The sequence below is a fragment of the Carassius carassius genome, chromosome 29, assembly GCF_963082965.1.
Source record: "Carassius carassius chromosome 29, fCarCar2.1, whole genome shotgun sequence".
In the NCBI taxonomy this organism is placed as follows: Eukaryota; Metazoa; Chordata; class Actinopteri; order Cypriniformes; family Cyprinidae; genus Carassius; species Carassius carassius.
Window position 1 is genome coordinate 25,572,960 of NC_081783.1, and position 19,358 is coordinate 25,592,317.

The 19,358-nt window shown below is 38.0% G+C and overlaps 1 protein-coding gene across 1 annotated transcript in view; it reads left to right on the plus strand.

Moving 5' to 3' along the window:
• fgfrl1a (fibroblast growth factor receptor like 1a) overlaps positions 1-19,358 on the plus strand; it is a 54,183-nt gene that overhangs the window by 5,488 nt on the left and 29,337 nt on the right. The window contains exon 3 of the mRNA XM_059516455.1: positions 18,469-18,741. Coding sequence (XP_059372438.1) covers positions 18,469-18,741 — 273 coding nt within the window. The remainder of the gene's footprint in view (positions 1-18,468; positions 18,742-19,358) is intronic.

Here is a 19,358-nt window from a genome sequence, read left to right on the forward strand (position 1 = left end):
TAGATCCAGCAGTGCAGGTTGGGGAGTTTCTTCTCTGGCCTTGGCACCTCACGGTGCCTAGATGCTGGTGCGGGATCTTGTTACTCGATGGGGGAGGTGCTCGTAATGATGGGAGTGTGAAAAGAGAAAAACAGCCCAATTTGAATTGGGGGTTGTACAAACATTTAGCTAAACGTGTGACTAGGAGCATGAGTCCACCAAACAGTTGTGCCCAGCAAGTTCAGTACATTACTTTTTCTGTAAGGGGATTTTATTTATTTATTTATTTTAATTGAGTAAAGGCTTTTTTTATTATTATTATTACCTTATTAAACGTATCCTAGTTGACTTTTATGTCAAATATTTGAATTTAACAAATTACTTTAATCAATCAGAATACTGTATAGACTGTTAAATTATTTCATTTGATTGATATCAGAAGTCATCTTTACACTGCAGAGGTGGGACAGAAGCTGCATCTGACATGGCATTTATGTTTATTTACACAGACTGTATAAATCATCTCAAAGGTAATATGTATTAACAACTGCAGGAACTATAATAAAAAAAAAAGACTGGAACTCATTATAGGGAATGCCCGCAGTATTATGACAATTTTTTTTTATTATTGCTCTTGAATTTAATGATTGAGTAATAATGATTATTAATTTTGATTGAACTTAAGTGAGCCCCACACTGTGCTGTTTTCAGCAGTGACTAATCTAAATGCCTCTGATTGGGCATTGCATTCATAAGCTCAGCAGAAACTTTGTAAAAAAAAATAAATAAATAAATTGTAAAGTTATTTAATGCAATGCAAGCAGATCTAAAAGTAATGCCATAATCAACACTTTTCACAATTTTTATTTTTTATTTTAAATTTATTGCAACAGCCCTAATAGACTTCAGTTGTTGGAGTGGAACTTAGAATTTTTAAATTTTTATTTATTATGGTCCTATTTTTCCTCTAAGCCCCTGTTAATTTCCAGCCATGGTGCCCAGTATGTTGGCTGTCCCAGACTGGAATTGAAAAGGCGATTACAGATGTCACGCATATGCCAGCTTTTATATTCCCATTACAATAGCAGATTTACAAATGCTGTGTCCCAAAGCAATAAATCTTTGTCAAATGGGAAGTTTGTTAAACAGTCCGCTGATAGCTGCTGGGAATCAGTCCTACACGTTTCACACGCTCACTCGCACTTCCTGGTCATAGCATAGGCTGAATAGCTCATTGTTGTGGGCCGGTGGTCTGTGTTTGGCCAGTGTTCAGCAGAAAAGGTCAAAGGTCAGTATGGAGGACCAGGTTGGGTCGCATGCCTGACCCCCACACCAGAGGTCTTACAATAACACTTCTGCTGTTTTGTCTGCCTGTGCTGTGCTTCACTTTTCCAAATGCTTCCCGCGTATTGCGATTCTGACTTGTTGGCTCGGCGCTCTTCTGCCTGGTATGGCTCCCGCCCCCATATCCCCAGCTGTTCTTTTGGTTGCATTACAAATGAGATGTTGAAAAGCAATCCTCAGACTGGAGACAGCTCCCCTTGTTTTCTTTGGGATTTGGCGTGTCAGTTTGTGTTGGGGCCTGTGCTTCACCAGCAGCTGTGTATATGTCATATGTCAGAAAGGGCTCTGATGCTCCCCGTGCTGCAGAATCCACGCCAGTCTCCAACAAAAAAAAAGCAATGCGCATGATTGATGGAAGGCATATCTTGCAGTCACGCCGTCCCCTGGCACGCAAACGCGTCAGCTTCCCGAAAACATTTTTTTTGGTTTGTTTAAGTAAGGTAGGGCACTTAACCATACTGCCTCTGTTGTGTTTGACCTGCCCTAGATATCAGCCGTGTCAAGAAATCTGCCGTCACTGCCCACCAAATACCGCTGTACAATCCTAATGTGCAAAGGCTAGGACATGTGTCAAAGATGTCGGCATCTCCAAACATTTAATGTTATTTTGTGTGGAATTGCATGACATACTGCTTTATGAGCATCTAAAGCACTGCTTTTTTTTTAAACCCTTTTTGCATACTTTAAATTGTCCGTCAATAAACATAAATTTATTTGTGTTCATTCTTTGAAACTAATGCTTTCAAACCTAATGCAGTGACATTTATACATTTTGTAAGTGTGATGTAAATGTCCAAAAACTTTTTGGATCTGTTGTATTTGGATGTCCTACTTTCATGACTCGGGAGATTTGCAGTCCAGTTTTTTTTTTTTCTTCTTGCCCTTGCAGTTTGTTTTCAAGGCAATTAGGAATGTAACCCTCTGACCTTCATAATACCAAGCTACCCCTTTGTCTCTTGAACATCACGACATGCCTCCCCTGCTGGCATCCCCTGTTCAAGGTGAAAGGTTTTCCGTGCCTAAACAACAGCCGCAGAGTTGATTGACATTAAGTGACTGGTGATTGGTGAAATATACAAAGATTTCCTCACCATGGTCATACAAAACATGACATTTGTTCTGGCCAATTTTAATTTATTTTTATTTAATTTATGTATTTATTATTTTGTTTGTGTGTGTGTGTGTGTGTGTGTGTGTGTGTGTGTGTATATAGTTTCATTTTCTTTTTTCTATAACTTTTTTATTTTATTTTTTAGAATACAAGCACCATATACTTAGTTATGTTTAAAATATGTATGCTTACAATTTTTTAAAAATCTCTTATGAAATTCTTGTTCAAAGTTGCTACTTGAGTGTTGTTTTTTTTCTTTTTTAATTAAATAATATGTATAGATGTGTTTCATTTATTAACTGTTATTTTATTGCGTGGTTGTCCCAGCTGAATATTTTGCAGGGTTTTTGTGTGTGTGTTATTTAGAGTGAAAAGCACAGCCAGCTGTTAGGTTGAAATCCACACAGCAGTTGGAATGTGTGAAGTGTGTGAGAGTTGTGGGAGTGGTTTCAGTGCTCGGGCATTGCACTAGTCAAATCTGCATCTGTTTGGGTCAAAGAGATTTTCGGAACAGCTTACCAATTTATAGCATTCAATATTTCAAATGCATTTAAAATACTGGTCAATACAGAGAGAGAGAAAAACAGCCTTTAGTGTCAAATCAGTGTATTGTTTAGAGAGGTTTGGCTTGCACCTGTGGAAGTCTTCATCTGCTGCTGGCTGTTATATGTCTCTCAGCCACTCCAAGGATCAGGCCTGATAAAATTACCTATATGGGGATATAAGGGGCTCTTTTATAACAGGTGTGGGTGTCATTTTTCCAGCCTCAAACCATTGTATATTTGAGGTCCAGATAAACTCTGCCTTATAAAAAGTATTGTTTGACTTCATTTGAACTCTATGTCGTACATAAGTTGATACTATCATGGTGTTTTGCAACCTTCTTGAAGCTTGAAAGCTTAAATGTTCATTGTAATTGCTTAAAAAAATAGCACAGGGGGAAGTCGTGGCCTGGTGGTTAGAGAATCGGACTCCCAATCGAAGGGTTGTGGGTTCGAGTCCCGGGCTGGCAGGAATTGTGGGTGGGGGGAGTGCATGTACAGTTCTCTCACCACCCTCAATACCACGACTGAGGTGCCCTTGAGCAAGGCACCGAACCCCCAACTGCTCCCCGGGCGCCGCAGCATAAAAAAAAATGGCTGCCCACTGCTCCGGGTGTGTGTTCACAGTGTGTGTGTGTGTTCACTGCTCTGTGTGTGTGCACTTCGGATGGGTTAAATGCAGAGCACAAATTCTGAGTATGGGTCACCATACTTGGCCGAATTTCACTTCACTTCACTTCACTTCACTTCACTTCAACCAGCACATTATTCAAAATTTCTCCTTTTTTGTTTCACAGAAAAAATGAGGGTGAAGTTTTGTAAATTATTACAGCGCTTGCATGTTGATTGATCTCTCCCTTTAAGACACTTTTAATGCTCTTTTAACAGGCATAGTATGTGTTTCAGACACTAGAGCTGTGTTCCATATGGAGGCCCTGCTTCTAAAAATATTTGGCAGGATAGCTGATTCACAGCCGGCTCCCATGGGCCTGACCATTTTATTTTGAGCTGGAGCGGAAACGGAGACTAAGGTTGTTCATGGGACGGAACCGCTAGTGAAAGACCCTCACGTGACGGCGATGGAAAGGAAAATGACCGCGAGGCAGATGACAGATCAGCGGCCCGCGAGGGCAAAATTCGATGTCCACTGACAGGTACAAGTGCCATGACGATGGATTCATTTGAAACAATATTGCAGGATTGCCGGCCACGTGAGGTTCCCCTTCAGTCAATGGACACTTTGTCGGATCTGGCCTTGCTTTTCGGGTCAGGGTATTCTTCTCCTGTGGCGCCACAATGAATACAGGGCTAAAGTGCTTTACAAGGACAGGCTGACGGGGGATGGGGGAGACTGGAACAGGAAACTACAGGAGTGCTACGTTTGTAATTTTATACAGGTACTTCATTATGCAAATAGCAAGCCATAAGTCTTAAACCAAAAAACAACGCTTGAATTGCTTTCCTTTTGTATTTAAAAATCTGAAAATGATACAAAGACCCTGCACATTAAGAACACATGTAGCACATGGCCTGAGCATCGACCCAGCACTGGTTCACTCCCAGCTGCCGTCGACTGAGTGTAAGAGCTTTGAGAGGAATGTCCTGCAACCCCCTTCCTCTTGTGCATCTCACTACCTCTCCAAACAAATGGAGGGCCGTGCTCGTGAAACACTCAGTCTACATTAGATCTCTGTGCTGGATGCTATACTTTACCTTTTTCATGGGTCAGGTTTACACGAGGTGTCTTGTGTGCCTTCTTGCCCTGGTCAGGTGCCACAGAGTGTGTAGATGAAACGCTTTCTGATGGAGACCTGAACAGAACAAATGAAGTTAGTCATGGCTGAGACACGGTGTGGAATGTGCGAGGCAGGAGGAGACTCAGGCAGAGGGCAGGAATACCGCTCTTACATTGGAAGGAGAAGATACTGATAATGGAAGTTGGGGTTTGATTTTGAAAGGATTTTCAATTTTCTTTACATTTTGGTAGATAGAGATTAGGGGTGTAACGATACGCGTATTCGTATTGAACCATTCGGTACGAGGCTTTCGGTTTGGTACGCGGTACGCATTATGGACCGAACGGTTCGTTGGACTAATTAATTATATTTGGAAAATAACAAAAATTGTGAAATATAATGATATGCATTCAACAAGTTAGCCCAATAACCCAAACGACGTAACAGGCAACGCCCCTGACACCCCCGAAGAAGAAAAAAACACCAACTTATATGTTTATGTTAGGCTACTCAGTCAGGCGCTCGCTCACTCAGCAATACAGGCTGAAGGCGCGTTGCAAAATGGCCAATGCGTTTAACAGGGAATCCAAAGTGCACCCAAACACCAGACCTGTTGGTTATTGGAGGATCTTCTATTTCTGGTCTGTTAAACGCATAAGCCATTTCACTATTTTTTTCACAAGAGCCACATTGGCAGAGCAAAATCAAAAGGCGAGCCACTTTTACGACAACATACTAAGTCACCTTTGCAAATGTGCATTTCTACATATAAATTGGACATCCCACAAAAAAGAAATAACACGGCCAATACATTTTCGTTTAAGAACAGATTTACTTTAATAGTGGGATGAGCGAAAGCTGGCATGCATGTCAAACAAAATGCCCCCAAAAGAAAAAAAAATCTCCATGTTTTCAGTGCTGATGCATTCATGTAACATTTAAGGGCACCTAAAAGCTGTCACAACGAACCGGCAAAATTAATGATTATGAATATGTAAAATATAGCAGAAGACATTTAATTTAATTTTTTATGTCTGTCGGCTAGAAAGATGCTGACTCGTGATCTTCGCAGTAGTGAACGCGCCTGAGAGAAATGCACATTTCATACGGGAGGGAGAGCAGTCTGTTTTCTTTCGTTTTGAATTGTTTTGTTTAAAAGTAGACATTTCAAGCTTTATATATAGCCTATTTGTCGGGTCTGTGAGGCAAGTAGGCTATACGCTGAGTTTCGGTTCATTCATGAGACAAACTCCAGGTTCACACCGGCTCCTTCGTATCGTGGTTATCTATTTTCTATTTACTTCTTATTAAATCCAGACAATTGGTTGATGAAACCTTGATTAAAACTAAGATACAATTAATACAAAACGAAATCAAATTTAAAGACAGGCTTTGTGCTTTCTGTTTGAGGTCTCAGTGAAAGTTTTAAAGCAGTCTTAGTGCCGCTGTCAGAGCGCTCACGTCCATAACGGTGAACTGTCCCGTCCATAAGATTTTTTTTTATTTTATTATTTTTTTATACATTTCTAAATAAATGCGACTTATAGTCCAGTGCCAGGCTAGGCCTATATGTTTTTTCTTCTTCATGGCGCATTTTTTGACTGATGTGCCTTATAGGCTACTCCGGAGCGACTTATATTGATAGACTACACCTGTATGAATTCTCATTTTACTTGTTGAACTCCATTATTGAGCTGAGTTTTGCTTGAAAATAGTCTACTGTTGATGACTGTGCAAGACTAATGGATTCAGGGTCAGGCTTGAATGAGCATGCTTCACTCGTGGTGTGAGCAGAGCGAAATTGGAGCGGGAAATGCGACGCTCCGTCCACCGTCCTTTTGAAATTGCCGCTCTGCGCTCTGTCCAAGATCCGCCCACTCGCTTCCCGCTCGCTCCCGCCTCACATGCTCTGAAGGCAAGTGGCAGTGTGATACTGTAACCTACTATGCGAGCCGCCAGTTATAGCTTGACGAGCCGCATGCGGCTCGCGAGCTGTGCAATGAGTAACTGTGCTGTAGTGGAAAACGTAGGTTTTAAGAACATGCTTAATGTAATTGAGCCCCGTTACAATATTCCTTCACGAGCTCATTTCAGACAGACCGTAATTCCTGCTTTGTTCCAAAAAACATAAGCCCTATAGAGAACCAATTGAGTAAAAACACACTCAATATAAAGAGTTATAGAGTTCCATATAAAAAGTTACATCTTTGTATTTGTTCATAACTAATATAACATTTTCATTTTTTTTTATAAGGAGCTGTTTTTGTTTTATACAGTATGCTGCTAAGAAAACACCATAGAAGATGGGTAAAGAATAGCTCCATCATTGTTCAATGTAAAAAAAAAAAACATACTTTGTTAGTTTTAATAAATAAAACATTTTTATAAAAATCAAGGAAATTTATCTGCTAATTTTTTCTTTTTGCTGTATCTAAGACGTACCGAACCGTACCGAACCGAACCGTGACACCAGTGTATTGTATCGAACCGAACCGTGAATTTTGTGAACCGTTACACCCCTAATAGAGATATATGGTATCTTAATACACATACACATTTTTATGGAAATTATTATAAAATAAAGCAATGGTCCTTATGACTATTCCCAGATAATGGTTGACCTATTATAAATGTTATATATTTTTACAGATTTTTTACACTTTAATATACAATTTACACTACCATTTAAAAATGTTTCAAGTGTTTTAAAAGAAGTCTCTCATTTCTCTTATCTCTTATATCTGATCAAAATACAGTAAAAAAAAACAGTAATATTGTGAAATATTGGCATTTAAAATAATGGTTTTCTAGTTATATAAATACATTTTAAATGCAATTAATTGCTTTGACAAACATGAATATTCAGCAGCCATTACTACAGACTTCAGTGTCACATGATCCTTCAGAAGTCATTCTTATATGTTGAATAACTTACCATGGAATAATTTCTTATTATGTTGTGTTATTTTGAAAACAGTTGTGCAAATACATGTGATCAATGTACTTGATTGATTGATTGATTGATTGATTGATTGATTGATTGATTGATTGATTGATTGATTGAACTCTGAGCTAGTGTGAGCAATAATAATAATTATGCAACCACTAATAATAATAATAAAGTTATAATAATAATAATAATTATTATTATTATTATTATGTGTACTCCTTTAAACTTTTGTTCCACAATATCTTCGTATCAAATCATTTCAAACTCTGCTTTATCCCATGGGTATTACCACAATATGGATTAGGCCTCTCTTTATAAATCGCCCTTGACCTGCATCTGATGTTGTAGTGCAAACATGGGGCTCCTAGTTAACGAATAATATAAAGTTAATCACAGAAGTGAGCTATTGCAGGTGCTGACCGCCTATCTGAAGTGGGGTTAGGGCCCTGAGTACAGATAAGTCACAGAAGTGTGATCGGAGAGGCTGGTCTCAGTTTTTATCAGGCAGCTGGAGGCCGCCAACGTTAAATATTAGCCATAGAGATATCAGGCACTCTTCTCTGCAGCACACACTGTTAATAGGTTTCCCTTGCAATACAGTTTTGATATCCAGCTGTTCTTGTGCTTTTCCCCACTTCGTTTTTTCACCGCTTACCCTAATCTGTACCTCTACCAATACTCAAGCCACTGTTTAAACCGAAGCAATTTCATATCATCAACTCGCGCTATAAGTTGATCTGGTGCTTTGAAATCAGATTTGATCCCGGTGGATTGCCATCCTGACATCATGACTTTTTGAACATCTACTAACATTTGTGAAAGCCACCAGTTGGCTTGTGTGATAAGCGACCATTCATAGCTTTGTTTCTATTCGTTGTCATCTGAGGGAAGTGAAGGAGCGGATACCTTATATTCTCATGCCCTGCATTCCGGGCCTCTGTGAGCTGTTTGTCTGAGCGGAAAAAAAATGGAATTAGCCTGGTCTGCCCTGCCAAGGAGCACACACTAGGATGTGTGACTGACTTGGTGTGTTTGCCTAGTGCAGAGTTTCCCAAACGAGGGTTCGTGAGGGAACTGGAAGGGTGTTCATGAGTTGATGAAAAGCTAATAATTAGTTCATTCAAATGTTACACTAAAATAAAGAAGTCGGGCTACAAAATCTAAATCAGTTTAAAATTAAAATTAAATCTGATGAAATTGCGATAATCAAATCAAAGCCTTTGATTTCATTAGCAAAGTATAGTTCATTGCCCTTTGTTTCACAGTGAAGAGCAGCACTGTGTTCATTTACACGGGTGCAGCTGATAATAGTGTGTTTTCAGAGTGACTTGATTCACAGCATTTTAGTATCTAGTAAAGATTATTTATAAAGTATATTTTAGTATTTAGTAAAGTTTTAGTAATTTAGTTTTTTAAATCTTTTAAATTTTTAATTTATATTAATTAGTTTTTGGATGTTGTATTTTTTTGTATGTCAATGAAACAAAAATGAGACTAAACAAATGCTGAAATAAAATAATTCTAGTTAATTAAAGTAAATAAATGTGTTGGGGGGGGGGGGTACTGTATTTGTTGTATTTTATTGTATGTATTTATTTATTAATTATGTATTTGTTTTAGTTACTGATAATAACCCAAGTTCACAGTAAATGCTGGATCTCACAAGCTCCATCTTGGCAAATGATGTGAGTTTAACACTCATATGAGAATGCAATGTGTGCTAGGTTCAGTCGCATAATTTTTTATGAATGTATTTGTGGACATAATTTAACAGCATTTTACCAATATATATTTTTTTTTTTTTGCCAACATTTCTGTCCTGAGGTGTATGGTGTACATAATTTATAAATGTAAATAATTTATAAATAATAATTATGGACTATATAAATAATAGTTAAAATAAAATAATTTAAATACGAACAAAACCCTGACTAAAAAAAAATATTATATCAGTTTACTTGCACATCATGTGTCCATTAACAGGCATCACTGAATGTTAATGTGTCATGTAATTATTGAAATATTCTTATCAAATCTTCTTTTGCCGCATGTCGTCCTTGTCCATATGTCTGTTCCCTGCTCAAACTTTGGTCCTCCTCTGTGTCCCCATCGTTGAGTCCACACAGCTAACGCGGCACCCTGTAGAGGTCATTTTTATCTCCCCCCTGTGAAACATAAAGCCCCCACAGCAGCTACATGTAATTGAAGTGGTGGCCTTTAACACAGTTTTCGCCAGCACGCAATAAGAAGGTGGCTTTTCCTCTGGCTTCCCGGCCGAGGTCGCAGCCCAGGGAATGCTCCGCTCCCTCTGTATTTTTTCAGGCCCCCCTTTCACGTCCAATACATCTGGATAATTATCATCCAGGCCCAAGTTTCTTCTATTGAGCTCTCATAAAAGTCTTTATAACCAGTGGAAGTATGTCGTCCTTTAAAAACTCCTTGAGGTTCTTGGCTCATTAGCCTGCGAAAACAACGCCTTCTGAACATGTCCTTTTCATAGCTTTTCAGCACTATGATTTCCAGACTTTACTGCAACATTTAGTTCCTTAATTCCTTTACACCGAGAAGACAGGTGCTGTTTAAATCCAACATGATCTGGGTTAATTTGGAGGGACAGACCATGCTTTGTTTCCAGTGAACCTGTGGCCGTTATATAAGGTGAGATGAAGGTTTACACTCCTCAGAACTGACAGCTTTAAACGTTTCTGGAGTAAGTCCCATTGAGGTCTGGTTTTTTGACCAGCATTATTCATTTCCCTTCAAAGACTCTTTCTACTTTGACAATTGTATATTGCCCCAGTCTTTACATGGAAAAAAATGGTCTTAACACTTTTTGTCCTTTTGCACTGTAAAAAAACAACAAAAAAAACCACACAAAAAATAGCACTTATTACATTAAATTCATGTTTTAGGAAAATATATCTTGAATTAATTTTATGGATCTTGCCTTATTGACAGTTTTTGTAACCAATTTTATAATATATAAAATAGATTTGAAAATTTGGTACTTCATATCTTAAAAAAAAACTTTTTTATTTTTTCTTAAGATAATTCTTACTCAAGATAATTTCTTAAGATGACATCTGATTTAAAAAATCTACTATTATACACTTTAATATAAATATGTTGGGATTGTTTTAAGGAGGAAGAAGGGTCTCGTGTTGTGTTCCTTTATTGCCAGAACAGCGAAGGGAACTTAAAGACTTTAAAGAATCTGCTGACTTGTCGATATGGCAACATTATCCGCTCGGCACCCAACACCCTACTGGCTTCTGGTACTGAGATTCCCAGAAAAGTGTGTCTCTGTTAGGGCCGTGGCAAGAGCAGTGGCAGAACGGGAGAGCCAGCCAAACCTCTCTTTTCCCACCGCTCCAGCCGTTCATTAGATAAACCACTCGCTCAATCACTGCTCTAGTTTGCGGGATCCTGTTCCATTCACAACATGTTTTTCCCCTCATCTGGAAGCCGAATACATGAAGGAGCTGTCTTGTACTGTATCTGTTTTTCTATTGATTGCATGTTATTATATTGACAAAAGGCCTGTGTAACCATTCATTACATAACTATTTATTCGAAACTTCCACTTACACATGTATAGTTTTTATCATTTTTTGACTTTCATGTGCAATGTAAAAGCAACTTTTCCAATAGAGACTTTTCCATTAAAAATGTTAACAAAATTTATAATCTGTAGGAAAATGCAAAATGTTAATGTAATTTTTACTGACTTGTTCATCAGCCCGAAGACACAACACAATGCAATGTGTAATTTAAAATATAAAAGAGTGTTCTTGGTATTACCAGTGCGGTGTTTTACTGTTTGTGTTACAGCACTTTTTTAATTACTTAATTTATTTATAGTAAAACCCCATTGTATAAAGATGGGTGGTTGCCAAGTTGTTGTCATATGGTTTGTAAGGTGTTATAATATTCTGGTTAAGTGTAAATCTATGTTTTACTTTATTGGTACTTGCGATTAACAGAATGCATTTTAGAGTTCTTGAAGGTCTTGTGCATGTCTGATGTAAATACGAGCAGCCCACTGCCTTAGGGCAGCGTTAACTGTCATGCTTTTGCAATTGGTAGCAATTGACCTATTGACAGCAGGGGAAATGGCTGCTCTTTACCTGTCTGAATAGAGTACGGTCTGTGTGAGTAGAATATTCACAACACTTTCACTTGTCGCCCCAGGCAATGACAGAAACAAAAAGGTGTGTGAAAGCAGCATAGAAATATCACTGTTATATCTGAGATATACAGTCTTTCTTACGCAACATATTCACAACACTTGCATTCCTTCGTTATTTGTCAGACGCTGTGGTAGGGCTGCACAATTAATCGTATTTCTAATCGCGATTACAATTATGTATGCCACAATTACATAATCATTCAAAGCGACAATTAATCGTTTAAAGTCCACTTATGTTATTCTGCGTACTTAAAATGCATTTTTTTCTTTCTACATGTTATCTTAATTAAGGGTTTTTCCCATTATTTGAATTTTAGTTTTACATGCATTTATGCATTTAGCAGACACTTTTATCCAAAGCGACTTACAGTGCATATAAATTGTATATAGTATTATAATATTATTTTTTACCAGTATGACAGAAACCATTCTGTGCTATTCTTCATTCATATATTTATTTTTTAAAATATAAAGAAAAAACCAATCCGATGTATAGTTGACAATTGAGGCATAATACTACTTTCAGCTAAAAGGTTTCAGCTTGTTTATTTTCATATAAAAATACGGCATGCAGTTGCATCAAACAATGATATAAACATCATTCAATGTAAATTGTGATAATCGTAATTAATAAACACAATTACAATTTCAAAGGAATAATCGACAATTATGATTTTTGTCATAATCGTGCAGCCCTACGTTGTAGTTTGGGTTTGATCTAAACCCCTACATTTTAACTTCTGCAGTTAATTCGGCCTAAACCACTTAGCGTATTCACTCCCTTCAGGCTGAGCTTTGTAGATACATTTTAGCCTTTAGTGGTGCTCTTTTCTTATTTTGCATTGTGAATGGTCTTCCTTGCATGTATTTCCTTATCCCTCGATTTCACAGACATGGCTTAAGGCTAGTCCCAAAATGCATGTTTGAGCTGAAAATATCTTGCTCTGACAATTTTTTTAATATGACAATTCCATTGTTCTGTCTCAAGATGCACACATGCAACATTTTATTCTGAGGCATTTTTATAAAAGCGGCTCAAATATCTTAATTTAACTAAGGCCTAATTCTGACTTAAGCTAAGACCCGTCTGTGAATCCGGGCCTAAATGTATTTATATTTTCACTTCCAACACTGGTATTTCCTTCTGGAAATGCAAATGAAATCACATAATCTTTTGCATGCTATATTCCTTGTATTTATATAAACAGCAAATGAAGGATCCTAGTTATACAAGAAAATCAGAGAAGAGTTTTGATTTTGGTCATGCCTTAAAATGCCTGATTTGTTGCGGATTAAGTATCACATAAATGTGGTCTTAGAAGAATACTGATGCCTTTCTTTCTTTGGTGTTTGTGTGTAACTTTGCTTAGCAGTGTAAATAGATTACCATTGATTGATTATAGTCATTGAGTTGCTGAATTCTGTTTTCGTTTTAAAACTGAAGACGCCGATGCCCTAAAGTCAAAAAGACCTTGAATGTAGGTTTGTTTTCCAAAAGAAATAGAAAAGATGAAAAGATTCCCAAAAAAATGTAGCAATTACAGTTTTTGTTGTAACTTTCCAAACACTAGTTAGATTATAGAGCAGTTTGCATTCTAAGTTTTTATATTCTTATGGGTCATAAACCTTCATAACAAACAATAGTCTCAGTAATTAAAGAAAAACAATGTGTGTGTGTATATATTTTATTTTAATTTTTTTTAACTACTAAAGTTTTGACTGTAGTTTTGAACATTGAACGTCATCACAGTGGTCTTTTTCCTTGTGTAGCTGTTGGCTCTGAAAACCTCATGGTGGCAACATATGATATCCCACAATCCCCCTCATTGCAGCTTTCCCCGAGGGAGACCCGTACTCAATCCGGCAAATGTTTTAGGAGGTTTTTCATTTCATCCGACTCTCATTGGCTTTTTTCCGTCCTTGGCCTGCTTTAGTAAACAGAATCTGGAGCTCACTGAGCAGAGCGTTCAGATGTTGATTGCTGGTCTAATTTCCTGGACCCCAAAATGTTCAAATCCTTTATAAACAATCAAAAAACAATTATTATGAGAAATGTTGAGGTTGTTTTCGTGTCTTTTCTAGTTGTTAAGGGTCTGTAAATGCAAGTGAAGTCACTTGATTCCATCTCGATTGTGTCACCTTGGGAAAAATGTTAGTATGCATACAAGGCCAACGCCAGCTGTTAGAGACCATACCATACATCATAAATGGAGTATGTTTACATTCCTTGTTCTACATTTTCAGCCAGGCATGATCAATCCTTCAAGATGGTGTAAATCCACTGTAATTACTCCAATTTTAACACAATCAAACTGATAACATTCTTTATATATAAATGGATGTTCATTTATGACATTGTGTTTAGAGATTGGCAGTCACAGAGTTCATTAAATATTTAGAAAGGTTCACTAAATTAAATGCAATCTTAATATGTTCTGTACACTTTTGATTTTATGCATTTGGCACATTTGATTTGAAGTAAAATATTTAACTTGTCACACACACACACACTCGCTCCTGCCCCACCAACTTTTTAAAACAAAGTTACGCCACTGTATAAAGTGATTGTGTCTCTTTAGAAGAGTTTGATGTTCTCAGGTCATATTTATTACTTTTACAATAACTTTATGAACTTGATTATGTAGAGCTTTATTGTAAGGACAGAAATTGAGATATTTATGAAATAAATATGAGATAACATTGTTGTCCAAAGATGAACAAAACTCTTTTTGTTCTGCTATGTAAACTAACCCTTTAATGGACTTACAATTTACTCACATTTATTGGAGGGTTTGAAAGTAAAATGTGAAGCATGAATATATTATTATTATTATTCAAAATATATCTAAAAATTTGTCCAAATCTGCCTTTTGTGGTGACTGGTTTTCTTGGAAGACATGGATTTAGCGTTTCTGAGAGTTTTTTAGTAGTTACATCACATTTGTTGGTCACATGATAAGATGTTGTGAATAAAGCTGATTGATTCTGACCTACAATATTCAGTTAATTTGCATAACTTCAGAGGTGTTAGTTTTGGGCATATTCACAGTACATGTCCGGGAGTTAGTGGTGAAAAAGAATACAATTAGCAATAAAGAAGCCCCCTGTAAGAGGAAGTGAAGGCAGGGTGAGGGTTATCTTACTCTATCACAACCTGCTTCCTGAAGGTGAATACATTGGCACTCGTCAGCTCAGACCTGCTCAAGAAATTATAATCAAATACATTCTTGTGCTCCAAATCACGTCCTGTGCTCCCTTCATGAGGCCAACCCAAATATTATGCCTCAGCGTCTTTTGCACCAAAGGGCCCTATCTAGCTGGCTCAAGGAGAGATCTATTCTTAAGGGAAAGCCTTCTTTACGCAAATCGCTGTGTAGAGACTTTTTGGCAGAGGGCTGGAGTTAAAAGAGAATATATGATGGAATGCTACTTGCCTTGGCCTCTTACAGAATTTTTTTTTCCTGTCATTAGTCGACATTCCAAGCATGCATGCTGGGATACCTTAAGCCAGCTAGCCGTAAAAGGGAAGGAGGGATATGGAAGACTGCAACTCGCTGAGAGTTCTCCGGTGCACAGGCGAATAAGTGGCTGGCCTCTGTATTGTATAGTGCTGCGACAGAAGGGAATGCGTTTATGTTGAATGGAGAAAACAGATTGATTTTTAAAGAGTTCGACCTGCCGTTCCCCTAATTCAGCCCACAAATTCACTCACACACCCAATATTTACACAGACACACACTGCTTTTGAAGTGTGTATTGATGGGCATTGGAATGCATTTATTTATTCATACAGTGTAAATACTGTTACTCTGTGTTGCCGTTTCTCTTTTCGGCAGGCTAAAACAATGCTTTCCTGACCCTGGCTCCGTCTTTTGTGACTTGTGTGGGAGCCGTTACATTAATCACAGCCGTCTTTGAGCCAAAGGGAGAAGACTTTGGAAGGCAAACCGAGCACTGCTTGTGAAAGTTCAGGGCCTTTGTTTTCTACCAAGCACCTATGATCTGTGAAACGTGCAGTGCTGTCGACCCACGAGGAGGACAGGCCTCGGGACTGACCCGCGAACAGAAGGCCCAGAGCGGTAGAGTCGTAAATCTGGTCAAAGTGTGGGTGTATGGGCCTCCTAAAAGAGAATGAGATTTCAATCTGTGAAACGGCTCACCAGGAAGGTTTAACTCTGATGAGAAATCCATTCGAAACAGAGCGGGAAAACTGGACTCCGTCGAGTTCCTGCCTGTGACTAATTTCTTTTTCACACTTTCAAACATCATCCATCAACGTGTCAGCTACCCATTGCTGTCTGTGAAACACAGTAGTGTGCTGTAGTCAGACTGACTTGATACCTGTGCCAGGGACTCCTTCACACTCCCACTGGGCACCACGTCATATCAGAGCAGTGTGAAACCAGGCATGAGATTTTTCACTAGAAAAGTCCCCTTTGATTCAACATCAAACAGTTTTGCTGTTACAGTTCATGGATAATTGATATCTATCAACATATAAAAGATTTTAAAGAATTTTTGCATTGCTCTTTTCCATACAACAAAAGTAGATTGTGATAGTAGATGGCGTGAAGCTTCAAACAAAGACATAAAATAGTGCACTTGTTCACTATATTGTAAGTAATACTGATAATCTTCTCAATGCCAGAGCTCTTACATATCAAGATTGTGCTTAAGAAACAACATTTGCATGCCTCGTAACCTTAAACGTTTGGTTTTCTGTTATGTTGCTAAGTTGTTGCAGATTCTGGTTTTACGTCACTAAGAAAATCCTATCTAGCTCATTAACAAAGATTGCCAAAATGACTTAGATATTTTTGAATGCATGTTTAAAAAATGTGTTCATAACTGCAGACTAGTATATAATAATATTTAGCGGAGTATGCCATCGTTTCCAGCAAAAGTGTGTTCATTAATTTATGGAGTTAAATTACATAATTTTTATATACTATTCTTTCCAGCTTGTTGAACCGTTTTCTTTTAAGAACATTTTTGTGAGGAAAACCTTTTGTAAACATTTTAATGGACAATAAAAAATAACAATAATAATAACAATTTGTAACAGTTGAGTAAAAAATACTTAAAACAGTAATACATTGTCAATACGATTATCTCAGCCATGTTTGAGGCCATTATAAAATAGCAGATACACACAGAGTTGCAGACCAGTGATCACTTGAGTTACTATTGCAGCAAGTTGCAACCTTAAACAGCTTACGGTTACACCCTGTCTACACAATACCCGCAAATTTTGATCTGTTCCTTATATTAACCTGGCGTATGGCTTCAGACGACTTCCTAATGTTTTTTTTTCAGAGGATCTCTTTCATCAGATTGAGGATTTAATTTGTTGAGATGGATTTGGAAATGATTAAGTGCTGGACGGACGTCTGACAATAAGATAAAAGTCTTTCCTCTTCATTTATCCGAGTGATGGCTGCAATTACCAGTATGGTGTTTTATCTTAAGTGTAATGTCCTTCATACGAATGACTACATGTGGAAATCTGTTTCTCAAATTTTTCACCACAAGATCTTCTTAAGCCCTGTTTTGTGGCAGCTAAATGGATCCAATCTGGCAATAGCCTTACGTAAACAGCTATTAGAGTGACTCACACAGCCTTGAGAGGAACGAGCACGGACAGTATTTGCAGACTCTGACCTTTTTAACCTTGGAGGAGCCACCAACTGAGGAGCATACAAACAATTCAGTCCAGTAGCAGAGTACGCCAGCGAAACATGGCTGGCTGACAGGGGACTGCGGTTACAATTTCCCCACAGACATAAACAGTGACACTATCAATTTCCTGCATTGGGTCTTTTAACGAGAGCAAGTAGGGCTGTGCGTGGGCAGGGGGAAGCCTCGCTCTGCTCAGCCAGGCCAAGACTCTTGAAAGCTTTGTCTCATCTCTTGAAAAGCTAATGATTTAGTTGAATGCACTGAAGCTTTCGTTTTTACCTCAGTGCAACAGCCAGTATACAAGACTCCAGCATAGTGAAATGTTGAAAATGGGTGTTGATTTTTAGAATAGAAAAGCTTAATAAACAAGTATGAAACACAAATTGACTTTTTCTCTATTTTGTAATGGCTTCTCGAACAAGAAGAAAGTAGTGTGACACTTGATTGTAATAAGTGCTGTTGTTAGCTATTTTCTCGATCATTTCATCTGAGTGACAGGATGAAGAGGAGGAATTGTCCATTATGATTTGATGGTCACTTTCAAATCTTATCTAGCAAAAGTGTGGGCAATCTTACAACACTTTCACACAAGAGGTTTTGATGTGCATTTACCCTTAAATTCGGTTGGTTTGTTTAGAGTATGGTGTGTCTGAAGCTGTGCAATGAAGAACCACTTGAATCAAAAAAAGAAAGGTTTGGGTACATGTGAACACAATCTGACAATGAACTTTTGATTTTGTGTTAAATGATCCTCTTTTTGACATTCATGCCCTTTCTTCATGCCAAAAAAGGCCCAGGTTTTGTCTGTACATTGTACCTACTGACAAAGTGAGGGTGAATTCTGATAGATTGATATATATGTATATAAAGTGCTTCCTTTTACCAGTGTCCTCCCTTTTATATAATGACAGTTATTATAATAATCTTGTTCTCTGTAGGTCCTCCACGTGTAGCAGAGAAGGTAGCTCACCGTCAGACCGTCAGAATTGGACGCACCATGAAACTTCAGTGTCCTGTGGAGGGCGATCCACCACCCCTCATCATGTGGACCAAGGACGGACGAAACATCCACAGTGGTTGGATGCGCTTTAGGGTCCTTCAGCAAGCTCTCCGTATCAAAGAGGTGGAGGCAGAGGATGCTGGGACATTCATTTGTAAAGCCACCAATGGTTTTGGTAGCGTCAACATTAACTACACCCTCATTGTCATTGGTAAGTTATACCAAACCTCTCAAGATATCAGTTTTTTTTTTATGACACTGGGTGACGTACACTAATAATTGCTTGCAGAACTTCTGCCTAGTTCACAATACATGTTCTTAACCTTGTTCTAATGTTACTGAGAGTATTCTAAATTGAAAGAGAGAGTGACTGCATGCTCAAGGTTACTAACTTGCATAAAACCTGCCAAAACCTCTCCATGTATGGGCTTTTCCACAACCTTTTCTTTACAGCCCTTTGTCACTTAGCAAGCAAATTATGTTCTTTAAAGACGCACAGCAAGATCCTCAAGCAATGCTAAGTGTGCAAAATTTGTTCAAACACGATCATCATCATTTTATACGCCGTCTTTACACCAACATCTTTTATACACCTTTCATTAGCCAGCTGTAAATGCATGTATCTGCATCAAGCCCAGTTCCAGAATCAAACCAATGAAGGTGGAAGCTTTGCAGTGTGTACGGCACCACACACTGGTCCTTTAAGCATGAAACCAAAAGTCTTATACAAATTCAAAAGGAAATTTATAAAGCCTAGAAAGCACACAAAGAGTGCTTCCTTTTTATTCACTCAGCACTGGACAAAAACGCCGGCCTCTGATGCATTTG